This window comes from Petaurus breviceps, unplaced genomic scaffold, assembly GCF_028583685.1.
Source record: "Petaurus breviceps papuanus isolate PSGF00001 unplaced genomic scaffold, PetGlider_PUasm1.0 98, whole genome shotgun sequence".
In the NCBI taxonomy this organism is placed as follows: Eukaryota; Metazoa; Chordata; class Mammalia; order Diprotodontia; family Petauridae; genus Petaurus; species Petaurus breviceps.
This window is the reverse complement of record NW_027187460.1, coordinates 54,152,179-54,178,328: the sequence shown is the minus strand read 5'-3', so window position 1 is coordinate 54,178,328 and position 26,150 is coordinate 54,152,179. Positions and strand designations below refer to the sequence as shown.

At 36.5% G+C, this 26,150-nt stretch overlaps 1 protein-coding gene across 5 annotated transcripts in view; it reads left to right on the top strand.

The window, feature by feature from the left end:
- Nucleotides 1–26,150, top strand: part of OXR1 (oxidation resistance 1) — a 592,053-nt gene that overhangs the window by 362,007 nt on the left and 203,896 nt on the right. For 3 of the 5 annotated variants that reach the window (XM_069081335.1, XM_069081336.1, XM_069081339.1), the window contains one exon: nucleotides 21,730–21,774. The exons of the other annotated variants lie outside the window; for them this stretch is intronic. In XM_069081335.1, the coding sequence (XP_068937436.1) occupies nucleotides 21,730–21,774 (45 nt within the window). The remainder of the gene's footprint in view (nucleotides 1–21,729; nucleotides 21,775–26,150) is intronic. 5 annotated transcript variants of the gene reach the window in all.

Genomic DNA, 26,150 nt, shown 5'->3' with positions numbered 1-26,150 from the left:
TCATGGTGATATATTTATCAGACAATAAATAAGCATTACTTGAGCCTATCAAAACATCCGCAGCATTTAGACATAAAATGGAAAACAAAAGGAAATAAAATTCACTTGTTGCATGGTTTTTTTTGGTGTAAGACTTTGATATATAGTAGGAAGAAATCTCCCCATTATTTTCTGAGAATGAATATCAGGACCCTGAGACATTCCTGCTTTGCCTCATTCTGTTAAAAACTGATCAAATAAGTATTCTCATCAATCTAAAGAGCACATTGTTAGCCTCTGCCTTCTTTTGTAAAAGTACTGATTTTAGATTTCTGCTGGCTATAATGTTATTTCGTTTCTTGGTTCTTTAGCATTTTCTATCTTTATGAAATAGAGACAGCACATTGCCTTGCATATACTCCATTGGAATTATGACCTGACTGATTCTTGAGTTCCTTCCAATGATGCAAATCACAACCCATCCATGACTACCTATCCTATGCTACTCCAATCCATTTCTTTACCAAGCTTTGCTGCAGGGGATCCATCCAATGTGCAAGAGGCCTTCCTTGCTTTCTCTCATTCTTAGGCTATAAGTAAAACATTCTAGCTGTTCACAAGGCCAGATAGATAGATAGATATGGTAGGTGTTTAGTAAGTGTTTGTTGAATAAACATTTGCTAATTTTACTCCATCAAATCCAGTTGACCAATACAGATCCTCTCTAACTATACTTAAGAGAGTCTAATTAATACTAATACAAAATATTCATTACTGGTCCAGACCTTTGAAGCTCCATGGTGAGTAGAGTGTTCTCTGGGTAGTCAAGATGCCATATAAATTCATTCTTTCAGGGCACTTCCATTATCAATTACAGCTACCAAGGAAGTCATTTACCACATGGTGCCTAGTGCCCTGAAAAAGTTAATTAGCCTCGCAGTAGTTGAGCATATTACTTTAATAGAGTATATTTATATACCCTGTCATTCTTTAGGCACACAGCCAATGTGGATGCATTAATTTAGGTTGTGTATAAAATTAATATATATTTTATAATGATATTGTTTTCTCAAATTATCATATTGCTAGTTTATTAAAAAAAACAAATTGCTAAGAAAGCTAGTTTCAAATGTTTCAGTTGAATTCATATTGAAGTGCTTTTTAGTCACTGTTTAGCAATAACTTAATGGGACATTTTTGGAGTAAATATTAGCCAAACACATATTCTCATGTTTTCAAAGGGAATTTTGTCAAAATTAAGTAGAGTCATAGAAGCTAAAAGTTGGAAAGGACTTTAGAGTTCATCTAAAAACATATATGTATATGTGTGTGTGTGTGTGTGTATATATATATATATATATGTGACAGACTCATGGTCTCAAACTAGAAGAGAATTTGGAAAGGACTTTGTTATTGTTGAGTCATTTTTCAATCATATATGACTCTTCATGACCCATTTAGGATTTTCTTGGAAAAGATACTGGAATAGTTTGTCATTTCTTTCTCCAGCTCATTTTACAGATAAAGAACTGAGACATACAGGGTTAAATGACTTGCACAAGGTGATATGGCTAGGAACTGTCTGAAGCAGGATTTTAATTCAGTAAGATTGACTTTTCCTGACTCCAGGCCTGGTGCTATATCTACTTTGACAACTAGTTGCCACATCTAACCACTTCAACTTATAGGTGAGGAGGGTGAAGCCCAGAGAAGTGAATTGTCACATAGGTAGTAACAGGTAAAACTGGGATTTGGGCCCAGGTCCTTTGATTCCCAATTAAATGAGTGTTCTTTCAATTATAACTTTGTTGGCTTTGCCATGTTGTCATCTAGTTTTCAGTGGAAGACATCAAGTGGTGGGATGTCTCTAGTTTGTTTTGTTTCTTTTTGTTTTGTGGAAGGGAATGTTTCCTTATATCACATTTAAATCTCTCTGTCTCTCACCTCCACCCATTGCTTTTGTCTTGCAACATAACTAAAAAGCATCTGCTTGGTTGTTTCCTTAGTATTTATTACCTTAGTATTTATTATGGTCTATGCTGAGCTCATATCCCAGTCTCTCCTCCTACTGAACTATACCACTGTTTGGTATTCATCTGAAGTTGTCTGCCCCTTATTTCATCTCTTCATCTTAAAAAAAAAAAAAACAAGCTGTTCCCTGAAGCGCTTCAGTGTAGGTCAGTGAGTAAGGGTCCCATGAATCCATGTATATCTCTTTAGATAGCTTCCTTTTTTCCTACCTCACTGCAATTGTTTGCATTTATGTTGTCAAATTTTTTTCACTTATAATCATCTCATTCCTTTTGGGCCAGATTTCCTGTGTGATTTTTAACTATAAGACCTTAACTTAATCTCCTTTGTCTGAAATCTAGTGTACATATTGGACAATTCTCAGGAATACTCACTTTATTCATGAAAAATCTGTAGCCACTTATTCCAATCTTTCTCAACCTTTTTACCTGAACCTAACTCTTCATCACTGAGCTAACAGTGCCCTGTATTGCTTCACCCATTCTTTCAATTTCAGTAGTTATCACCAAGCCAAGTGCAGAATGTATCAGCTACTATTTTAGCAAACAGTTCCAGCAGGTGTTTGGAGAGTTGAAGTAAAACTTGACTTACTAAAGAAATTATTTTTAAAAACTGTGATGATCATGTTTACATCCTGATGCAAATTGCAAACTTATTTAAATGAAGTCCTAACACCCCCAAGGAAAATTCAGATCTGGGACACACTGCTCTTAGAGTCTAGAATTCAGGCCTCAAGGCCACATGTGGCCCTCTGGGGTTGTCAAAGGACCACACTTGAGGACTTAGAGGGCTACATGTGGTCTCGAGGCAGCAGGTTCTACACCCCTGGACTCTAGATGGTCTTAGAGTACCAGATCATAATAAAATACAATTTAGAGACAGAATTCCCTTAAGATTTGTGATCACCTCATTTTAGTCTTAAAGACCTCCCCAAAGGTAGACTTATCATGAAAACCTCACAAGTCTGTTCCTTTGGGGAGTTTCTATGGGTCCTAGGTTAAGATGGAGACTAGTAAGGGTGACCCTGTAACCAGTCCATATATTTGATCACTAATAAAGTCTAATCCTTACTTCTGATATGTATGACAATGGATTAGTGGGGTAATCTGATTTCTGCCTATAAAATGTAGAGATAATATTTTACAAAATACCTTGCATATAGGCATTTTAAAAGCCTTTATACACAACTTAAAAATGGGGGGACTCCATAATCTTTCAACAAATTTTTTGTTATTTGCCATCATACCAAAAATATCTGAGATTGTAAATTTTTCTTCAGTCAGTTCTAGCTAACGCAATGTGTAGAGTTCCTAGTAGAGTACTTTTTACAAATACCCATTTAATATTTGTTTTTGCTTCAGATGATGATAAGTGAGTAAATACAGAAATACAGTACTGATGCTTTACATAATATCTAAGATTATTATTAAAAGTTCTTATATAGTAATTGTCTTTTAAAAACATCTCTTATGAAAATTGATATTTATTTTAGCAGTTTCAGCTGGTGGCTTATGATTCTTCTCGTAACAGTGTGATTCATATGTAGCCCTTGTAGGCACTAGGGGTTCTTTTTCCAATTCCCACTCACAGTGTTGAGTCAAGTTCCCCTAGAAAAAGTCTGGCTACACTTTCCGCTCATGGTACCAGGGAAATCCCTGAGAGGTTGGCAAGTTGTTTCTCTAATGCTGTTGGCCCCCATTCCAGTATTTTTTCCCCAATATTAGTTACCCAACATCAGTTACTATATCACATATCATATCATTGATTAATACAGTGATTATCACCCCTGTTTCATTTCACCAAATAACACCAATCAGCTTTTACAAAGTGATATTTATTGAGAATCTATACCAAAAACAGAGTACAAATACATTTCCCAAGAGTAGGAGGCATACTCTCCCACTTGCCACCTTAGTCTTTGGGGAAACTAATCTCAATTGTAATTAGTTACTTCAAAACATTTGTCCCACCAAATACACTTTGAACAAATTCACCCCCTTACTTGTACAAACCATTGTCTTGGTGTTAATCTACTGCTGGGCTGCTTCAAGCAGGCTGACCATCATCACCTAGGCTCAGCTGCCTGCAAACCTTGACATGGGCTCCACTTCCAGCATTTCAAACTTCACAAGATCCCAGACTAATCTATTCCTTCTCTAATACTCCTTCACTCCTGGTGGAAAAGAATAGACACACTAGGGACAGAAGCCATGATAAGGCCATCGTTTCTTATCAAGCTTATTTTCTCTACCTCAAGGCTTATAGCAGTTATCACTTCCTCACTTGAAGGCAGCCAGGCAGGAAAGAAATTGATTTGTCTCATTGGGAATTTTTTCCCAATTCCAATACAGCATCCAATCAAGAAAGTAACCAGCAAATAGATTGGAAACAATCGTAGAAATCTATACATGCTCCAAATTCTACATGGGAAATTTCATAAAACTGAGTATACTGTAGATGCTCATAAGGTCTGGCTTCTCATTGACCAGTCCCTTTACACATTTTATTAAATCCCTTCTTTTTGAATATTTCTAAGTGAGATACAACTGAATGTTCCATGTCTAAGTTTGGATCAGGGAAAGAATCATCCTGTCCAGTGGCCAACCTCATTTCTCTGAGACTTTGGAATTGCCTCTGCTCAGGATATTGGGGGCCCTGGCATTGTGAAAAAAGGCTTTGTGAGCGATAGCTAGGGGAGAGGATGAAAGTTGTCATGTTACTGATGCACTTTCACTGATCTATTGTAAATCAATTCTGATGTTTGCCTCAGAGGAAGATTTGCAGGGTGTCTGTCTGTTTATTGGGAATAAGCTATAGTGTCACCATGACAAAACATAGGAATAAAGCTGGGGGCCAGTTGTCTTGCTGCCAGTGGGATGGTTTCAGGAGGGAAATTGTTCCAGAAAATGTTGAAGATACAGCAAGTATGATTGGGGAAATGTCATGAGAAAAAATCAGCTGATAAGGCATGTTGTTAGCAGCTTGTTATTGTTTTTTACTATTATTGTTCCAAGTTTGTTGGATAGCAGAAATGTGCCAGGAACCCTCCAAGATAAAAATATTAGCAATCATAGTATACTTAAAGCCTAGGATACTTAAAACTTTTTGTGGGAAATCATCATAAACAAGGGAAAAGCTAAGACTTTAAGAAAAAAAAAATTTTTTAATACATCAAGATGTTGCCAAGAACATTTCTGACACTGGTGACTTCCTGTTGCAGATATAATGGGAGCTTGCCAATAATGCAAGACTATTGCCCTGAGGATTCTAAGAGGATGAAATACATTCCAAGCCTAGGGGACAGTCCATGCCCATGGCCTAGATAATTTCTAATAATTAATTCTGGAATATCCTTACTCCATCACGTCTGACATGTATGTGTTTTTGCTGAATTGTTCTTTCTACTTTGCAATGTTTTTTTTTTAAGCATTCTAAGCTTTCTTTCCTTACCTTCAGGCCATTGCTCTATGCTCCATCAACTGAAACAATTTCCTCCACTCCTTTACTTAGTAACCTTGAAGGTATATAAATAGACTGAGCTAAAACCTATCTATGTTATCTTTTTCCTAAATGACTATATGTATCTGTTTGTATATATACATGTTATATGCATTTATATGTATGTGTATATATGTATGTAGGTAGATAGATAGATAGATAGATAGATAGATAGATAGATAGATGGATGGATGGATGGATGGATAGATAGATGATAGATACGAAATTTGTCCTTTTCATTTCTCCTCCCACCTTCTGGAAGAATTCTTTTTTTTTTTTTTTTGCTATTCTATCTGATTGTGCATATGCAGAAAGAAGTCAGCATTTAATGACCCCTTGCCAACACCAAACCCTTTCAATTAATTAGCTTGATTAAGAATGCTTTTCTTCTTAAGGGAAGTATTACCTAAAAAACTGGTCATCAGGACTGAAGAAAACATTTCCCCTAAATGATACTTGAAAATATTTTCATTTCTTACCTTCCTTAATAAGATGTCCAAAACATGGGAAATAATTCCATCCAGTATACTACATTAATAGATAGTTGAAGATAAGATGTTAATTATATAAACACAGTCCAGGGTAAAGATTCCCCTGGTAACTTTTTCTAGTCTTAGGTTTTTCATAAAGAGGAAGAGATTGAATTTAAAGGACTGACTCTGTTATAAAAGGGGCCACTGAATTCTGGTATTCAGTATCTGAGAATTACTAAGAAAGGGCTTTCAGCAAAAGTAGTAGTAGTAGGTAGACATAGTAGTAATAACTATTCTCTATTTAAAATGCACCACTTGGGGCAGCTAGGTGGTGCAGGGAATAGAGCACTGGCCCTGGAGTTAGGAGGACCTGAGTTCAAATCCAGTCTCTGACACTTAACACTTACTAGCCATGTGACCTTGGGCAAGTCACTTAACCCCAATTGCCCTGCCCTACCCCCTGAAAAAATAAAATAAAATAAAATACACCACCAATACAATAATGTTAAGAACAATTCATATTAAATGTGACATTTTTTTTCAGGGAGACTAAACTGTTTCTTTGTTTCAGGGAGACTAAACTGCTTATGTTTCTGCTTAACCTTAATCAATTATATCTCCTAAACAGAGCTAAGTATGACTTCCAAATTAAAGGAGAAGTTGAACTAAAGTATTTAAATAATCACATGATTTACATGAGTAACATCAAGTCATATGGGTCAAATCTTTTATCTTTTCCCAATAACATTAAAAAGCCATTCAGCGTAAATGAAGGCATAATTCTTGATGTACATGGAGGAATGACAAAGACTAAAGACTTTGAGCTGGAATCTGTAGGTCACTTTGTGGGCTACTATAGGTTACTACTTAATGAAGGCAATATCTACAAATATCTTGGTCTTCTCCAGGCAAGAAATATCTAACATAAAGGTGTTAATGTGAAGGCTATAGCTGAATCCTTTGAGACACTAGCTTCTTGAAATAAAAGTTGAATGGGAAGAACAAACTGAAAGCAGTTACCTTCTCAGCATCAGTCTCTCAGAACCATAAAATGTCCATTGAAGATTTGGAAAATATCCTGATATTAAAGAAGCATTGGGCCAGTTAGCCTTGGCAGCTATAGAAAAATGAACACTTCCTCAACAAAATGGGAAGGGGATTGACAGACTCTTAGAACACATAATGAATAGGTCAAAAACCTACAGAAGTATTTTTGGAATAAGCAGACATCTCTTTCTTCACTTAGCAGTCATGGCAGTTAACAAGTACATGCCATTGGATTTGTCAAATGCAATGGGAATTAGTTTGCCCCTAAGATCAAAAGGTCTTCCATAGGTAACATCTACATAAATTTGTCCAACAATATATCAAAAAGCATTGGATGAATGACTGAGTCATGTGGATTTTTTGTGCAAATGTGTGTATTTATGATGTCAATTAAAGGCCAGATCATTGCCACTAGAAATTACAGAAAGGTTATCCTTGAGAGACTTAGTAATCAGTACTATTTTTGAAGAAAATGGTAGACTGTGTAATATCACTTAAGCTATAAAATTTAAGTACCTACTAAATACCTAGTATGAGATTAACTAGTGGCTAAAATTATACATATGTATAAAATTTATACATATAAAATATACATAATATTTACTGTCTTTCATGGGTTGGCACATGGCAGACACTTATATAACACATACAAACAAAAATATCCCAAAGAATTCAACAAATAACCATCATCACAGACCAAGCTGTTGCTCACAATTGCCTGGACATAAAATTGATCCATGAACACTTCAGAAGAGCATTTTAATTTGATGCTCCCATACCAAAGATTCATAGTTTATAAGCTGATTTATAATGATTAAAAAAGTTGAGACATCGTTTCTGGGTAATTTAATCATTTTATTAATAAGGCTAAAATGCTATCAATAAAAGGATGGTCTCCCTTATACCAGACACTTGGGGGAGGGGGGGGAGTGCAGCTCAGGACTAATATGTTCTTTTGGAAGAGGAGTGGCAATCAACTCTGACTGGTTAACACAACTGGAGATGGACTATATTGAAATAAGGGATTGACAGTGACATCATGTCACCCTTAGACAGAATAACTGTCTGTATAACTCCCAGCCTTGGGCTATCTATTCAAAGAATGTATGCCCCACCCAAACTAGCTTGGTGTCTTGAATAAGAAAATTCAATCTCCTTATCAGCAAAATCCTTCCAAGAGACCGAACTTTTTACTTTTTAAAATCAAGATTTTAAAAGAAGGGGAAAATGCTGGATCTCCCCAAATTATTGGTTATTGATAATTATTTCTCTCATCTTGGAACAAAAGTCTTTCAAATTATAGAACTAGGAGAGAAGATCCAAATCATGTGAGCATGGGATGGAGTGCATTTTATCCCTGTTGTCCTATATGCTAATGGTGTACACCAAGGATGCTTTTGGTGATCCTATAGAAAATGGGCTTACATGGGGCGGCTAGTTGGTGCAGTGAATAGAGCACAGGGCCTGGAGTCAGGAGGACCTGAGTTCAAATCTGACTTCAGACACTTAACACAAAAAACTACTTGTGTTACCTTAGGCAAGTCCCTTAACCCCAATTGCCCTACCTTCCCCCCTCCAAAAAAAAAGAAAGAAAAAGAACATGGACTTACATCCAAACACCTTTGTTGGATTGCTGTGCAAGAGTCCATAGCTCTTTATACATCATCCTCTGATTCCTAGGCATCCTGATATATTAGGATGTAATTATACCAACTACAGAACAATCTCTACATATTTGCAGTATGAAAAGAACTGTTGGTTTTACATTGATCTTTTTCAGCTATATGGTTCCATGAAGTAATAGGTTTGTTGGAAATGGGGTACACACAAAGGTACAACTTAAGAATTTTTACATCCTATTGATAGTTTTTCTATGCTTTAATCTTTCCCCAGACGCTTGAACTCTGGTCCCATATTTCTAACTTCTGCTAAATATCTATTGTATAATAGTATACTAGATTTAGAATGAGAAGACCTGTTTTCAAATGTTAAATAGTAGGATAATGACTTGTCCCAGGGCCATTTCTAGCTGAACTTTTTAACAATAATGAAAACAGAACAATAATACAGTAATAATATATGTTCACTTTTCTATACATCTCATTTGAACTTCACAATGTGAAAAATGATTTTTTTCTTAGTAATCATTATCTTAGAGATTTAGGGCCTTTCTCAACACCTTTTTCCAAAGTTCAGTTTCTTCTTCAGAAGGACATTACTGATAATGAGGTTGCATTGAGTCTCCTTATCTTGGTCAAATGCCAACACTAGCTGGGAAGCAATTTAATCAAAGGTACAAAACTCCATTGTATTCTGCTCAGGCTTTGCTGGAGACAGATTCTTTTGTCTAGAGAGCCCAAGCCTGGGAGTGGTCTCCTATGGTTGGGGGAGTGGTCTAATAGAAGAAGTACTTCCTCTATCTAGAGATAAAATTATGATGGGGTGATATCAGCCTCTGCTAAAAAGATATATAAACTGTGTAGTGCAACCCCAAAGTGAGTTCAGCTCCAACACTTCAGCTCCATGTATATGCATGCTGCCTGTTTTGGGAGAAATAAAACATGGACTCAGACAATGTAACTGTGTCTTTCTTAGACCAAACTTTCAAAGGTTGACAACAATAAATCCTCAAAGTATGTAGAATAGTAAGGAGTGTACTGGAACCAACTCCTAATTGACAATTGTTAAATTTTCACTGTAAGCATTTACATTTAGAAAATTGGCGATTGCTACAGATCAGGACTTGATTTATTGTTTTATAGAGTGTCTAGACTTAATGTGATAGAGAAAATGTTATTAATGCAAATTAAACTTAAAAGTTTGTCCTGGGCACATTTGTTCCTAGAGTCGATCGTTAAACAGTTATCAGCACACATCTGCCAGTAAAGTATCATTATTCTCATTTTACAGATGAAGAAACTAAGGTTCAGAAAGGTTACACGACTATAGCTATGTCAAAAAAAAAATAGTAATAAGTAGGATAGTTGCAGTTATAAAGAGTTTTAAATGCTAAAAAGAGGAGTTTATATTTGATTGTGAAAGTAACAGGGGAATGGCATGGTTGGAATTACACTTTTGAAAAATCACCTCCCTTGTGTTATAATTATCATTGGACATTTCCCTTTCAATGCTGTTAAACTGAAAGTTCATTTAGGACAAGGACTACACTATTTTTCCATCTCTGTCCTCAGCATCCAGCAAAGGGCCTTTACACATATAGGTACTTTATAATAATGATTAAAATAATAATAATAGATAGCATTTATATAGCTCTTTAATTTTTTTTGGAGGCAGAGAGTTAAGTGACTTGCCCAGGGTCACACTGCTCAGTGTCTAAAGTAGGATTCAAATTCATGTCTACTTGACTCCAAGCACTGCACTCTATCTACTGTGCCACCTAGCTGCCTACTTTTTCATTGCTCCATAGATTCCAAGAAGATAGGCAAAAGGGAACTTTTCTCCATCTACCTTAACTTTCTGAAAAAAAAAAATGCATCTACTATACAATTTTTCAAGTTCAAAACAGGTCACAAAAGGCTTCTGGTATGCACCTGAGGTTTTGAAAAGCATTACTCATTGAGTTACCAGATGGTTTGTGATTTGATCATCACTAGCTGCTGGGTTGAGAAAGGGAGACTTGGTTTGGTGCCATCCATGACCCACTGTGCTTCCTTGCTGAGGAACAGTCCAAGTGCATCTTTTAGCTTAATCTGTTTACTCCGTTTTCTAGGGATTAGACTGGTCATTGTATTTGCTTAATAGAAGGATTAGCTAAATCCAGAATTATTTTTTTCCCATAGTTATAAAAATTGAGCATAAAGTCTTATGTAAAGGAGTCTTCAGAAGTATAGTCACATTGAGAAATCATCTGATGTAGGAATGGGCCCTACTTCAGATGGAACTCCACATTAGTCCTCTAACCCTGGCAATGCATTTGCATAATTAGAAAGTCCTGTCATTATGTATCCTTTAGGCAAAGCTACAGAGAATTAAGTAAACAGAAACCCCACACAACAGTGTATTCAGGGAGCACTGATAAAGGTAATGCCAGCTGAATAAAGTTTTAAATAATTTCCTGTTTCATCCCATTCCTGTTTGTTAATAAATACTGTATCTTCAATTAAAATGGAAATGGAATTCATTGCTTGAAGCAATCTATCTGAAAGACATGTCATACTTGAATAAACTGCTACCAGTCACTGAACAATAGCCCAAAAAGAAGAAATTATTGCTTCACAGTCAATATTTTGATTACTATTTTAAAATAATTTTCCTCTAAGTCAAGAGAAGGGGAGAAGTTCCCAGTGACCTTAGTAAAGTCACCTTAGCTCTTTGTGCCTTGGTTTCCTCATCTATAGGTTGGATCTAAGGTCCCTTCCAGGTCTAAGACTCCTTTTGTTGTTCTTATTGTCATTACTTCAAGGATATTTACATATACACACACATATACATATGTGTACATACATACATACATAAGTGGCCCCATGGACAGAGTACAGAGCCTTGAATTAGGATGACTTGAGTTAAAAATCCAACTTCAGATACTTCCTAGCTGTGTGACATTGGGCAAGTCACTTAATCTCTGTTTGCCTCAGTTTCTTCAACTAAAAAATGAAAATAGTGAGAATAAAAATACTATCTACAAAAGACAGAGCAGACCCCAGAAAGCCCAGAATGCTCAAATGTGAGATCATATTTGAAAAGCATTTAGCACTCTATCACACAGTACATACCATGTAAGTACTACTTATTATTAGGCATTATTATTATATATAGGTGGTGCAGTGGATAGATCACTGGGCCTAAAGTCAGGAAGACTTATCTTTCTGAGTTCAAATCTGGCTTCAGAAACTTACAAGCTGTGTGACCCTGGGCAACTCACTTAACCCAGTTTGCTGTTTCTTATGTGTCAGATGAGCTGGAGGAGGAAATGGCAAGCTACTCCAGTATCTTTGCCAAGAAAACTCCAAATGTGGTCATGAAGAATTGGACACAACTAAAAAAAATGACTGAACAACAAAAATTACATATAACTTTTACCTACTTGCCTTTTTAAAATAATCTGTAATGCTTTTTGGGGAACTTTACTAGAAGTGTTCAATAATATGCTTTTTCAATAAAATCTGATTCTTTCAAACACCCCAGCTGCAGTGTCTATACTTAAATTTTACTCTATAGTTCTCTTTCTGCATATTATACATTCCACAGAAATAGTAGTCCTCTCTACAGAATTAATTACAGTTCAGCTACGGTAATAACAAAATCAAGCTATTGGGCTCACAGTGCAGAGCCAAGGGGAGGAAAAATCTTCCTTTCCTCCTGACTTACCCTGGGAAAGAATGATTACTTTGATTGAAAGCAGTCATCCCACCTATTGTTTCTTTTTCTTTCATTTTGAAGTATGTCACCTGTACTTTGAAGTATGTCGCCTGCCTATTTAAAGTCCTAGACTCTTTTCTACATACTCTTCCTTTTTCTCATCATTTTTTTTGTAAAGCAGGGTACACATCATGCCAAGGAATAAATGAACTACAAAAGTTTGATCAGTCCTGGGTTTACATTGCCAGCCAGACACAGGCAGCTTTCTACCCTTTCTTTTAGCTTCATTGAGGTCCTCTAACCAAACACACAGAAATCCTGCCATTTGATGCCTCATTGTGGATTGGAGTAATCCTGGGTTCTAACTAGTCATGTCATCAGAAACACATGGTCTTGCAAGTCCTACCAAACTGGGCAGGGTCCAAATGCAGGCTCGATAGCAGATGGGGTGCTTAGGACCAGTCTTGCTAACTTCAGCAAGACTCATCACCAACAGCTTTGTCACCAAGTGATTAAATTATTTGGCTATAGCAACTCAGGAAACCATGTCCTAAGGAATGGAAAAGTTGTGATTAGCATCAATGAGGAAAGAGTATCTACAATGATGGAACCATGGAGGTTTTGAGGCACTTGAGTTTAGGTAGAATTGTGTCACAAGATTCATTGGTTCAATTCAGGAAACATTATGACAAAGATTTGATTTTTATATTCACAGCAATGTCAGCATTGTGACATAGGTTACCAAATTATACTCTAATAGTTTTCCTGTAATTAAATTTCACGTTTGGTTTGACTCAACAATATCCAATTAAATTTAATCCACACTGTGATAAAAATGTGGAAAACCTTGTGAATTATGTGTGGCCTATATGCTTTTTTCCACTTTTATATCCAGTCTGATCCAAGGAGCATATATTCATCATCTACTATATGCAAAGCACTGTGCCAGGTCCTGGGGATATTAGGACAAAGCAGAAAACAGTCTCTGCTTTCAGGAGCCTAAATGCTATTTCAGTAATAAACTATAGGCATGATAGCTAGAGGAGGGAGGGAGTACTAGCAACCAGTGGGATCAGGAAAGGCTTCTTGTAGTAGGTGCCATGAGTAGCCAGAGATTTTAAGAATTAGAGGTGAGTGGAGATTGCATTCTAGGCCTTCTGGGCAAGAGGCAATGTGTGCAAAAGCAAAGGTAGGTGGGCAGGAGATGAAAGGCTTAGCTCAGGAAATAGCATGTAGTCCTATTTGGCTGGAGCATAGAATGGGAAAGAGAAGTGATATCAAAAAAGTCTGGGAAATAAGCTGGAGACAGGTCAAGGCCTTTAAATGCCAAGATGAAAAGTTTAGTTTGGTGTTTTGTTATTGTTGTTTTCATCCTAGAGGCAATAGGGAGCCCCCTGAAGTTTCTTGAGCAAGAGCATGTATGGTCAGACTTATGGAACCAAATAAGATGTCTCCAGGGAAGATTTTGTTTTCTAAAGTAATGAGGTTATTGTTTATTGCTCTGAGCCTAGATGCTATGAAATCACCAATTATATCAGTGTTCATGTCTTATAGGACACAGCAGGACCTAAATTCAGCCTTACATAAACTTGACAGCTTCTGCTTTCTTGGCAAAGTATAGTTAGAGCTCATTTCTGGGGTCTGCTCAGCTTTGGACCCCAGTCAGCAAGTCATTCCTGATCACTTCATTCTCTCATGGGTGTGTATGGATTAATAAGATAAATCTGGTCTTAGGATATTTTTGATTCCCTAGCTTTGATGATTCACATCCTTAATGTTGTTTTACTGTTACTGCCTCCCTGACTTGTTATTTTTTTTTTATCCCTTAAGAACACTCCTAGAATAAACCTTTTTCTTCCTATATGGCTCATAGCTTGTTTTGATACAATTTGTTGGTAAAGCTCCAAGCTAAGTCAGTAACGTAAAAAAAAAAAAAGATCCATGGAGAATGCATGCCAAAATGAACATTTGGAAAGAAGGTTGCATTGTTAGGAGAAGGAAGGAATTAGAGAATCAAAGTTTAGGAAGGACTAAGATACTATCATCTTTTTTTTTTTAAGCAATTGGGGTTAAGTAACTTGCTCAAGGTTACACAGCCAGTTATTTCTGGGTGTGATGCTAAGTATCTGAGCCCGGATTTGATTCCCAGGTCATCCCAACACTGGGCTGGTGCTCTTACTCGCTGTGCTACCTGGCCGCCCCAAGACACTATCATCTTAAAAAAAAAAGCTCCATTGATCCTACAATTTTCTCAAATTTTCACTGTGTATTTCTCTTTCATAGTCAAACTCCTAGAATAAAGAAACAAAATAAACACAACAAAACTCTTTATACTTCTTGCCTCTACTTCTTCTACTCTCCCTTCTCAGCCCCTTGCAATCTGGCTGCTGATCTCATCACCCTTACCAGTATCAATGCTTTTTCAAATTGTCAGCTATTCTGGTTGTTAATGTCTCTTATGAGCTAGAATTCTATCTCCCAGGAATTTCCCATTTATCACTGCTCCATTCCCTCCTTTGTCTTTTCTTTCCACATTGATTGACTACTAACTATATAAATAGGTATAAATAGTTCATATGCTATAAAGTCTGCAAAGGACAGGAGGAAGACACACTTATCTGGTAAACTGATATTGAGGAAAGGATTGTGAATTTGGCTTCAGGAGACTTGGATTCCAGTCCCATCTCTGTCCTTTACTAGTTATATGACTTTAGGAAAATCATTTAACCTTTGGGGACCTCAAATTCTTCATCCATTAAATGTCAAAGATGGGTTAGATGACTGCTAATATTCCTTCTAGCTCTATATCCTATGAATTTAAGTATCTGGAATATCATTGATGTTGGTTGATGTTTAATCTTAACTTTGACAAGTCTATGATTGAGTTAACTATTTTTATCTCATTCAACAAACCAGGGCCTACTGTGTATGATACACTTTGCTAGATATTGGTTAAGCTATAAAGATAAATAATAGCCCCTGCTTTCAAGGAGTTTAAATTTTAATAGCAGGAGAGAAGGAATATACAAAGTAAATGTTGTACATATTAGACCATGATGCATACATATGTACATACATGTGTACATATACATACATATGTATATATGTATGTTGAAACCACCCCATTTTGACTCTGATAAGAACATGTGTTAATCAAATGAAACAACCAGAACAGTGTATGTGAACAAGGCCTTGAATTAATCAGAGCCTTTGTATGAGAGACAGCCTTAGGCAAGTTGTATAAAAGGAAGAAATTATCTCAGAGAGAGTCTGGATGTCCCTGGATTTGCTAAGTTGAAGCAAACATGGCATTTTCAGCATACCTTTGCAAAACAAGGGGAAGACTGAACAGTGAAGGAAGGGAGATATCTAAGAGAATCATTGACTCTACAGACATCTCAAAAGGGAAGACCCAGGCTGAGGAAAATCCCAAGAAAATATCTGTTCTTTTCTCTCCTGGTGTGTCTATTCATAGACACTATGATACACCCTGTTGTTTTGTTACCCAAATGCTTCCAGTAAACTGAATTTTGCATGAAACAAAAAGAAACCAGAAGTTAGCTAGAGATTGATAAAAAATATAAGGTTAGGAAAAGAGCTGAAGCTCTATTTAAATGTTAGGAACTTTCTTAATTGGGGGGGGGGGGGAGCTCAGAATGATTGTGGCTTACCTCTTAACTGTTTGTCTAAAATAAACTTCCTAAAGCCAAAGAGAAGGGAGCTGTGTGAAACTTAGGGGTCATTATACTGTCCCCTTCTCTTAAAATATGTTAGTTATTGTAACAGAGTATCACAAATGTGTAAGATGAATATAAAGTTCTATAGCGTCAGATAACTGAGCAATCAATTACTTCTAGCTAATAAAATAAGAACCTCTCTGGGCCTTAGTTTTCCTTTTTTCTAAAATGAAGGGGTTAAACCAGATGACTAGCTGGCCCCTAAGGGCCTTCCATCTCTAGATCTCTGAGTATGAATCAGTAAAATCTTCATAGATGGCCTGGCATTGAATTGGACTTTGAAAGATGCTAGCAGACTAAGATGGGGGCACGTAGCACCAATGAAATATTTACAGCACCCACGATCATGATAAAGACCATGACTATAAGTATCACATGATGTTCAATCACAAAATATACCCGATTCTCCAGGTAGAGGATAGAATTGAAGGATTTTTTAGACACCAGAAAACCCAATCCCAAAACCAGTAAACCGATTCCATCATAGTACCAAAGATATTCAGAAGCCATAATAATGCTGACAGCCACAGCATTCTTTAGGCTTCCCACAAACCAATATACTATCAATATTTACTCACAAACCTCTCTATCTCCTTGCCTGAGCTCTTCTGTCCCCCATAGTCTGGCTAGCTCTGACCAGCTTCCTGTGGGGTCTGCCTCCCTTCAGCAAACTCCTCCCACCACAGGCTCCATGTGACTCTATTTAGCCTATTAGGGGGCAGAGTTTATCTTCACAGCAGGGAAGCTTCCTGTGGACTCTGCTGCACCCATCAGCAAATTCCCTCCATCACAGGCTCTATGTGATTACATTCAGCCTATTAGAGGGCAGAGTTTACTTTCAAAGCAGGGGAGGTCTTCAAACTCCCCTAGGTCTATTAAGGGGCAGAGAAGATCTTCAAATTCCCATTCCCATTACAGGGCATAAGGACATTCAAAAACTAGGAAACTGTGATAAAAGGCTTAGTACAGGGGCAAGCATGGAAATATTCAGGGGCAGTCAATAATGGAGTTTGGTTGAAGTATAGAGTATCTACAGATTGGTATGAGATAAGGTTAGGAAGCAATAATATAAAACTACTTTATTCCAGAAAAGCTTAATACTTATTCTAAGTCATAAGGCTTCCTATAGGAATGTTCAACTCTTGATCTGCCTTAAGGAGGTATAGCTTCCAGGAAAAGGGAAGTGGTAATCCCATTGTGTTCTGCCCTTTCAGCTCTCATTTGGAATATTGTGTTCAGTTCTGGGCTCCACTCTTTGCAAAGACCATTAATAAGCTATAGAGTGTCCAGAGGGGAGCAACCAGGCTGGTGAAGTGACCTCAGCTCATGACATTCTAGGATGAGTTGGAGGAATTGGGCATGTTTAGCTCGAAAAAAAAGAAGCCTTGGAGGAAATTGAAAGGCTGTCATGTGAAGAAGATTTGTTCTATTTGTCTCTCAAGGACAGAACTGGGAGCAGTGAGTACAAGTTGCAAAGAGACCAATTTAGGTTTAATTTAAGGGAAGAAACAATCCTAATAATTAGAGCTATCCAATAGGCTGCCTCTAAAAAGTGTTTTGTTCCCCCTCCTTGGAGGTCTAGAAGCAGAGGGTAGATGACTACTTGTTGGGTAGGTTATAGTAGATATTCCTTCAGGTATGGGACCTGATGGCTGTTGAGGTTCCTTCAAACTCTGAAATCCTCTGGTTCTGTGAAAGGATAAGTAATGGTTTATAGAGAAAGGATTGAGATCCTCAACTGCCTATTTACAATTTTTGCCAATAAAAAAAGGAAAGATGCCATTCACTAGACAATAACATAGCCACCTAGGGGCACTGTGGCACAGTTATATGAGGATCATTCTAAGCATAAGCTGTAATCAAGTGGAAAATACATTTGGAAAATATTACCACCATAATAATTTCCCATTGCTTATCTCTGTATTTTTGTTCATACTGTTCCTTCTACTTGTCAAGCCTTCCTTATCCCATCTCTGCCTATAAATTATCTTACCACAGAATCACATTAATTCAGAGTCAGAAGGTAACTCAGTGGTTATTTGCAAAAAACCTGAAAAGTTTTGTCTATTTCTATTTGAAGGCCTCCAATAATGGGGAACCTGCTTCCTTTCAATGTTATTCTATTTATGGATGTATGACTTAGCTCTTGGAAAGGCACTGAAATGACCTGAGCCTAGAATTGAACAGGAGGAAGTGATCTGGGCTGAATATTTTTTAGCTTTTAGAAATAGGTAAGTTATTTACTGGGGAGATAGAGCAATACTCAGTATAAATTTTTTCCCCCAAATTGGGAGCACATCTGTCTACCACCCCAGGGAGAATGGGCTCAAACTTTAAGCGACGACTAAAACCATTCCTCCCTACCAAATTCACTTCTGGCTGCAGCATAGTCAGTGGATGAATCCTCCCTTTGCTTGCCAGACACTGTTTTGATGACCTGGTATATTTACTTTTGGGCTAGGTTCAGCAGATTCTGCTTCAAAATTGGTCCTCTGTAGGCTTAGCTGCCAAAAAATTCCATTATAAACTCCAATTCCTGAAAACTGGTGGCTCTTTCCAATCTTTTGAAACTAACAGGGCTATTCTGTCCCTTGTATTTATCAACCTGGGATAAGAAAAGAATAAACACAACAGAGACAAAAGAAACAAAGATTCCCAGTGCTCAAGGTTATGTGGCAAACAGTATGGGAAGGACTACCTCACACAGAGGCTTACAACATTTTATTCTTCTCTCTCAAAAGTCAGCAGGGAGAGAGAGTGGATCAGAGAATGCAGCACTTTCAATGATTGTAAGCTTTACCTTATTGCCAAAGTCCATCTTTCTAGTATTAGTAGACTTTCAGAGATGTTAAATGGCTGCAGATCATAAAATATCACAATTTCCAAAGAATATAAATTACAAGTTAATGGAAGATCACAAAACACCACAATTTCCAAAGAATAAAAATTGCAATTTAATGGAAAACATGTTTGAATACCACATAATAAAAACAATAGCTTCCATGAAAGTATTTTTTTAAATATCATCATTAGTGTCCTAGGTGACCTTGCTTCTTTGTGGCATCAAAATCTTCATTTGTAGAGTGATGAGCTTGGTCTAGATGATCTCTAAGATTTCTTCCAGTTCTAAATTTTACAAATCACTAGTGAAGGATTAAATGGCCTTCAAAAACAAGTTACCCTTAAATCTTCATCAGGATGACCATATAGTATTGAAAAGGGGAGCTGTATATATATATGGAATTTGGAAAGGAGGGAATATGGGATTCATGGCACATGGTGTCTTTCTCCTCTACTCAAAGAGAATGGTTCTGGTGAAATGGAAAAGAGTGAGGTCCTCAAACTATAAGTCAATAAGTGTGATACAGTGGGAGAAAGTCCTGGTTTTAAAATCAGAGAACCTGAATTCAAACTCTTCCTCTGTTATTTACTATCTATATGATCTTGGTTAGGTCACAACCTCTCTGGACCTAGATTTCCTCATCTGTAAATTGAGAGGGTTGGACTAAGGTCTCATCCATCTCCAAGTCTATGCTCCTATGACCATGATCAAATGAATTTATCAAAATTCTAGAACACAATACAAAGTAATAGTTTGTAAGCATTCAGAAAAGAAAGTAGTAATCCCTAAGTGATAGAATAAATCATGCCAAATCTTATTTCTTTTTTAAAATAGACTGGTAAATTAGGAAATGTCACAAATACCCGGATAACTGAATTTCGGCAAAACACTTAAGAAATTCTTACAAACTGACCTTGTGAACAAAATGAAAAGATGGACTAGAGAATATTACAGTTCAGTGGATTTGATTGGTCCATTAATGAACTAATAAGGAAGTGAAATGTCTCAGGAGTCTATCCTTGACACTGTAATAATTAGCATTTTTAGCAATTGCTTGGAAAAAAAAAAACTTGTTGGAATAGAAAGAATATCACTGAACTTAATCATGAGCCCCAGGTTTGTATCTTGGCTCTGAACATGCAGGTGGCACAAAGCTGCAAAAGATAGCTAATATTTTGGATAATCAAGTCAAGATGCAAAAGATTTCACAACAGACCAAAAAAAGGGGGGCAGATTTAAAAAGATGAAATTTTATAGGCATAGGGGGGTTCATAGGAATTTATAGAGAAAAGTCTCATATATTTTTTTTTAAATCAACTTTAGAAGTACAAAATAGGCAGTGGATCCTGTGGGAAGAAAAAATAAGGTTTTTAGTGAACAAGCTGATATTGATCAGTCAACAATATGGCAGTCACAAAAAAGCTAATCTAATCTGGGCTCATGTAAAGAAATATACTATCCAGTGCAACAAAGGTAATCATGCCTTACTCTTCTTAGAACACATGAAAAGTAGAGTCTTAAGTTCATGGCATCCCATCTTAAGGAGTGCATCAATAAGCTGAAGAACCTTACAAGATCAGGACTTATTATGCTTGGCTTCACCTAGTACAAAATAAAACACTGGGTAGAAGTTTCAAAGAGTCAGGTTTCAACTCAATGTAAAATATTTTCCAATCATTAGAGATTCCAAGAAGTAGCAAGGACTGCTTTGAATTCTGCATTGCCCTTCGGTAGATGCATAATTTGTTGTAGACAGGGTTTTTCTTTAGACACTATTAGGACTAAGGCTCTTCTCAGGCCTCTTCAAAGTCCAAGATGCTGTAAAAAGGAGTTGAACCAATTTTAGGGGAGCAAAACCCCCCAACAGTTAACAAATAGCCCCATCAAATATTGCAGTGATGTTCAAAGAATAAAAGACGTGTAAGGAAGCTGCTAGTACATTGATTAGACCTGCTGTAAAGAATCTATGGAAGATTAAGAACAATAATAGTTATACTGAAAAAGGAGGTATGGAGAAGTTACTGCCTTTACTGTTAGAGGATGTATCTATTAAAGAACCACCATCATAATTTCTAAATACTCGGGAAAATTGTTTACATTGTTTTCAAGTCAAAAAATAATTTCTGATTCAGAACCATTTAGCTCTTTATAAATAAATATGATATTCAATAAAATTTTGATTCAGTAAACATTTATTGAGCATCTACTGTTTGCTGTGCTAAATGCTAAATTCTAGGGATACAAACAAGTAAAAGTCTCTGCCCTCAAGGAACATAGAATCTAATGTGGGAACCAATACACAAAAGGAAGCTGAAAAGTATGTGGGGGGATGATAGCAGGGTACTCTGTATGAGAGTATGATGTTACATGGAGCAGAAACCAAGCAGAACTGATGATAGAAATTGGAGAGATACTTAATTGTACAATATTGGGAAGGCTAAAACAAAATGTTTTATTACATCTACTCTAATGGAAATTAAGTTTAGGTTAACCACACGTAAGCCACAGAGGCGAATGAATAAGCTTTTGACTTAATTTTTAAAAGACGTTCTATGGCAAGGCATTCATTTCATGATGGCTCTAATTTCATGATAAGTAATCTGAAGTTATTTGTGTCTTCATGATGTATCTTTTTGTGATTACATTGATGAGAAATACTTTCAATTTTATATGATGTCTAGTCTAATGAAAATTAGCACTCAGGTAAAAATTTCAAGATTCAACAGTTGATTTGTATAATGGCATCTTCAAATCACTTATAAAAATAATGAAAATGTTAAATGTTTTACACATGCTTCCCTAGGAATTAAGGACATAAGCATAATACGCAGTCTTAGGAGGATGACATGTAAGTTTTTTCCTTTAAGTATTTGTGTACTATGTTTTATGTACTATGTTTTCCTCGTGGCCTTTTCCCATATTTATTTCTTGTCAGTGTTTTCTGCTGTAGTTGTAAGCTTTGAGTATCAATTAGCCTGAAAGCATTTATTAAGTATGTCCTTGTGCCAGAAGTGCTTAGATTACAGTGAGCCACATATATACATGAACTGGGGAAGCAAGTGAATATATTTCAGAGTTTTAAAAATATATCAGATAGCAAAGCATTCCATGGTGGTTTTAATTTCATGATAAGTGACCTAATGCCTCTTAGAGAAAGCTGTATTCACGAAGCAGCCTTATGAGAAATAGTGCTAATTTGTATCATGTCTAGTCAGATGAAAATTAGTCCAACATTTCTTGGTTGGGGGGGCAGGGTTCGACGATATTAACCACTTCATCTATTAAACTGAACTTTATTTTCATAGTTCTTCAGGTTAGAGTAAGGCAAAGAAATAGAGTATAACAATGACAATGACATCAGACTACCTTTTATTATAAATTGTTCTCATTTTCTTCTTCATGGGCCAAGAATTTAGTTAGACTTGGACTACCTGGGATTGGTGGGAAAGATCTCCTTACTTACTTTCAGCTCAAAGGAATGGAAAGGAAATAGAATGAATGGGGTGGGGGGAGGTTCTTTTTTTAAAGATATATCTGAAAGTCTTTAGCCAATTAGAAGGCTTTGATTATGCAAAACTTTTAAAATGGCAGAAAAAATTTATCTATGGGATGCTGCTTCCTGGTATATTTCTGACCTGTAAAGATTTCTCTATTTCAAGGTAGTATAGGCCCCTAGCTAGATAAGTTTAATTTAATAAGCACTAATTGAATACCAGTAAAATATGAGCATAGTGTTAGGATTCACCAAGATAAATCCCATCCCTGTCCTCAAGTTGCTTACAATCCAGCATAAATGTTGTATTCAGAACAGTTTAGTTTCCTACCTACCCCCTGCTCTCTTGTGTGTATTTATCTAGTAAAATGATTCTTTAAAAAATCTAAAAGTAAGGCCTTTAAAAACTCTGATTGTTCATGCTTAGAGGAGTTATATATTCTAACATGGTTTATGTTAAGGAAGCAATAAAAGTGAAGTCAATTCCATCTTTCCTATTCTGGTCAGGGGTAATATGATTAAGAACTGATCTGTTTCTGTTTTCTAGGCTTAATACTCCTTAATTATGTTAATCAAATAACACAAGCCCAATTTTAGTACCAATAATAATAAAGTCCTTATAGCTCCAAGTCTAAAAACCTGTTAGGAAAGTTCTTTGTAAACTTGTGAGGTAGTAGAAAAATTTCATTTTCTCTTTTAAAGGTGTGGCTAATTTTCACTTAAGTAGTTTTGAAAGTGTGAAATTAGCATGGGATAATTTCTTGAATATTTTAATTTCATTGTTAATACAGCCACAGAATGCTGTTTATTATGCATAATACTCAGAAGTCACAGCTTCTAATCTTACACATACATTTGAGAGTTTGAAGTATATGTTTACCAGATCTCAAGAAATGAGTGGAAGGAATTAAGAGTACAGAATACAGGAAGAAGCCGCAAAAGGACTAGCGTAATAAGAATGATGAAGGTGGTGACAACTTACATTATAATTCAGTTCAACACTGTTGACCCATTCACATCTCATCGAGGATGAATGATTGAGTCTTAGAGTTTGGGAATGACTTGATCAGTTTGGTATGTGGCAGCAAATTGAACTCTCTCTCTCTTATCTCTAGGATCAAATATCAATTCCTCTGTTTGACATTTAAAACTTTTCACAATTTGACTCCATCCAACCTTTTCAACCTTCTTAAACATCTCTTTTATACCCTTTACAATCTAATCATACTGGTCTACTTGCTATTATTTGAACATAACACTCCATTTCTCATCCCTGTGACTTTGAAAGTGTCTGTCTTGGAATGCTCTCTCTTTACATCTTTGCCTCTTATAATCCCTGGCTTCCTTTAAGACTGCTCAATCTCCAACCCCTGCATGAAGCATCTTTTAGTTTGTGCAGCTGCTACTGCCTTCCCCTTCAAAGTTACCTAGTGTCCACCCTGCATGTGTCTTGTTATATATACTGTATACTGTGTATATACTGTATGTGTATATGTCGTCTCCCCCATTCTAATGTAAGCTCCTTGAAGAAGGTACTGTTTTACTTTTGTCATGGTATTCCCTGGCACATAGTAGGTAGTTAGTCAATTCTTGATTGAAGAGAATAAAGTATATGTAGTTGGAGGTAACAAAAGCACGATCTTCCCAGTGTTGTACTGGGGCTATTTATCTCTGGGATGCTGCTTTACTATACAAGACAAACAGTTCATGTGAAATTGAAGGAAAAATTCTTAGACAAATTTAGAATGTCTTATATGGAACAGAAAAAGGTGGGGGAAAGGGATACTTATGAAAAAATCTGTTTTTTTTTTTTTGGAGGGGGGAGATGAGGCAATCGGGATTAAGTGACTTGCCCAACTTCACACAGCTAGTAAATGTCAAGTGTCGGAGGATGGCTTTGAACTCAGGTCCTCCTGACTCCAGGGCCAGTGCTCTCCTGAATAGCATTATTTTTATTGCTATATTCCAGTTAGGTTTTACAAATCAAAGTTGTTTTAGTACAGTGAAATTTCCTGATATTACAGGGCTATTCAGAGGAATGTAAAATGCTTTGTAAAAGCATGAGATAAAATATGAATTGTCATTGTTTAAAGTTTTTTGAGAGTCAAGGGTGGTGTGAAAAAACACAATGGATAGAGTGCTGGACATCAAGTCAGGAGGACCTGAATTCAAATTCTAATAACACTAGGGGCGGCCAGGTAGCACAGCGAGTAAGAGCACCGGCTCCAGTGTCGGGATGACCGGGCTCAGATACTCAGCACCACACCCAGAAATAACTGGCCGTGTAACCTTGAGCAAGTTACTTAACCCCAATTGCTTAAAAAAAAAAAATAACACTAGTTTTATGATAATAGAAAAGTCCATTTATCTCTCTAAACTTCAATCTCTTCATCTATAAAACATAAATACTACCTGGAGCACCCATCTCATACAGCTGTTTTGAAGTTTTAACACACATAAAGTATTTCACAAGCTTTAATGTGCCATATAAATGTATAAAAACACACAAATAATTTCTTCCAGGCAAGTTTTATAAGTAGTGTTTCTCTTGTTTCATTTAGAAGGTTTCACAAGATTATATTCCAGATATATTAACTGTGTGAAGTATATTTCTAAATATTATTGCTGATGTTAACTTAGTTAAAGTGAGAACAGGTTAATGTTATGAAAGTTAATGATCTACTTCTTTTCCAGGAAAAAAAAAAACTTGAAAAGTCAAATCAGTCAGAAAAACTTCTTTACAGGTCAATGTAAATTACATTGAACATGTTTCTATATGAAAGTCTTTTTACCTAACGTTTGTGGGAATATTTTTTGTCTGTCATTCTAATTGAATATCAATCATTCAGAAAGCACTTGTTAAATAAACACTTACCATGTTCCAGATGCTATATTAAGTGGTAATGATACAAAGAAAGGCAAAAATAAGGTCCCTGCCATCAAGGAACTCACATTTTCCAGGGAATATTATATATGAAAAAGTCTACATCTAAGATGTATAAAGTATAAAGGGAAAGTAATCTCAGAAGGAAGACATTAGCATTGGGGGGACCCAAAATTGCCTCTTACAGGAGGTGGGCTTTAAATTGAGTCTCCAAGAAAGTCAAGGGAAACCAAGAGGAAAAGATGGGAAGGGAGGGCATTCTAGGCATGGGGGTTGTTTGCAGAAAGGCAGAAAATTGGGAGGTGGAGTTTTGCAAATGTGAGGAATAGCAAGAAGTCCAATGTCACTGGATCGTGAAATGAGGCTTTAATAGGGTAGGATGTATACAGAATGTGAAGATCTTTAAAAATCAGAGGTTTTTCTACTTCATCTTGAAGGTAAGAGGGAACCACTGAAATTTATTGAGTTGGAGAGAGGGTGACAGTGAAATCTGAACTTTAGAAATAGTACTTTGGAAGCTAAGTGGAAGATGGGTTTGAGATTAAGGAGCAGTCATATAGGTGAAAGAAGAACCAGGAGATAACAATGTCATGAAAATGTCAAAAAGGGAGTGTATCCATGAGAAGAGGGTGATCAACTGGAGAGAGCAGTTTCAGTTGAATGAGGAGGTCAGAAGCCAGATTGCCAAGTGTGTAGAACACAGAAAGAGGAAAAGAAATTAAGATAATGAATGTAATCAGATTCCTCAGAGAGAAAAGTATATAATTTGTTTACTAGAAGAAAGGAAGGAACGAAGGAACGAAGGAAGGAAGGAAGGAAGGAAGGAAGGAAGGAAGGAAGGAAGGAA